The sequence below is a fragment of the Aplysia californica genome, unplaced genomic scaffold (assembly GCF_000002075.1).
Source record: "Aplysia californica isolate F4 #8 unplaced genomic scaffold, AplCal3.0 scaffold00248, whole genome shotgun sequence".
Classification (NCBI taxonomy): domain Eukaryota; kingdom Metazoa; phylum Mollusca; class Gastropoda; order Aplysiida; family Aplysiidae; genus Aplysia; species Aplysia californica.
Window position 1 is genome coordinate 33294 of NW_004797518.1, and position 1250 is coordinate 34543.

The 1250-nt window shown below is 44.7% G+C and overlaps 1 protein-coding gene across 1 annotated transcript in view; it reads left to right on the forward strand.

The window, feature by feature from the left end:
* Window positions 1–1250, forward strand: part of LOC101855344 (fukutin) — a gene marked incomplete in the record, with an annotated part of 14800 nt that overhangs the window by 3529 nt on the left and 10021 nt on the right. Inside the window, 3 exon segments of the mRNA XM_005100469.3 lie at window positions 259–383; window positions 960–990; window positions 1084–1176. Coding sequence (XP_005100526.3) covers window positions 259–383; window positions 960–990; window positions 1084–1176 — 249 coding nt within the window.

The following is a 1250-nucleotide window of genomic DNA, read 5'->3' on the forward strand; positions in this document are numbered from 1 at the left end:
TTCTTAATCGGGGGGTAGGGGGGTACGTGCCATTCATGAGTAAGTGGCTCGCTTCAAAGTTTGTGTGTCTATTTGTGTGTCTATTTGTGTGTCTATTTGTGTGAGCAGAAGTCTATGTCTCCCTCTTGGTTGTGTGTCTATTTGTGTGTCTATTTGTGTGAGCAGAAGTCTATGTCTCCCTCTTGGTTGTGTGTCTATTTGTGTGTGTATTTGTATGTGTATTTATTTGTCTATTTGTGTGTGTATTTGTGTGTCCAGGAGTCCGACAGTCTGGAGTTGTCCTTCCTGTACGGAGACATCAAACTGGACGTGTTTTTCTTCTACGAGACGCGCGACTACTCGTGGAACGGGGGCACGCAGGCCAGCACCGGGGCTAAGTTCAAGTGAGTGGGTGGTTGGTGGCTGCTCTGGTGTCGTTCGCTCCTTCTTTCCTATCAAACATCTATCGTCCTTATCTCTCCTCCTTCTTTTTTTGTGTTTGTTACTCTCTTGTAACATCTCTAATCTTCGGCACGTATATGACCTTATTGTGTTGCAAGTGCCGTAAAACTCTTCCTGAAACTAAAAGGAGTTGTAGGGAGAGTTTAAGTGTGCTTACAGCTCCCTCTTTGTCAGACGGTTGTTTTTCCTTTCCGTTTCCCCGGGGGTTTTCTTGTGAACAATTGGTCACTTTTAAGGACAAGCGGGTTAACCCAGATTTCGGGAGTTTTCAGAAATCTTGACCTACACCAAAAGTGGGCATTTCCCTACCTGTAGGAAAAGTTTGGTTTCATTGGTGTGTTTATTTGTTTGGTTATATAGAGAAAACTCTCCTTGTTTTTTAAAGAAACTGAACAAGGGTCCAAAAACTTTTCCTTCGATTTTCTCAAAACAGCGTTTTTTCGGGATAGCCTTTTTGTGCTTAAAAGCGACCCACTGTTATGTGTTGAAGTATATCAGTCACAGTCCTGTGTCCCCAGGTACATTTTCCCGTGTGTCGTGTGTCCCCAGGTACATTTTCCCGTGTGTCGTGTGTCCCCAGGTACATTTTCTCATGTGTCCTGTGTCTCCAGGTACATTTTCTCATGTGTCCTGTGTCCCCAGGTACATTTTCCCGTGTGTCGTGTGTCTCCAGGTACATTTTCTCATGTGTCCTGTGTCTCCAGGTACATTTTCTCATGTGTCCTGTGTCCCCAGGTACATTTTCCCGTGTGTCGTGTGTCTCCAGGTACATTTTCTCATGTGTCCTGTGTCTCCAGGTACATTTTCTC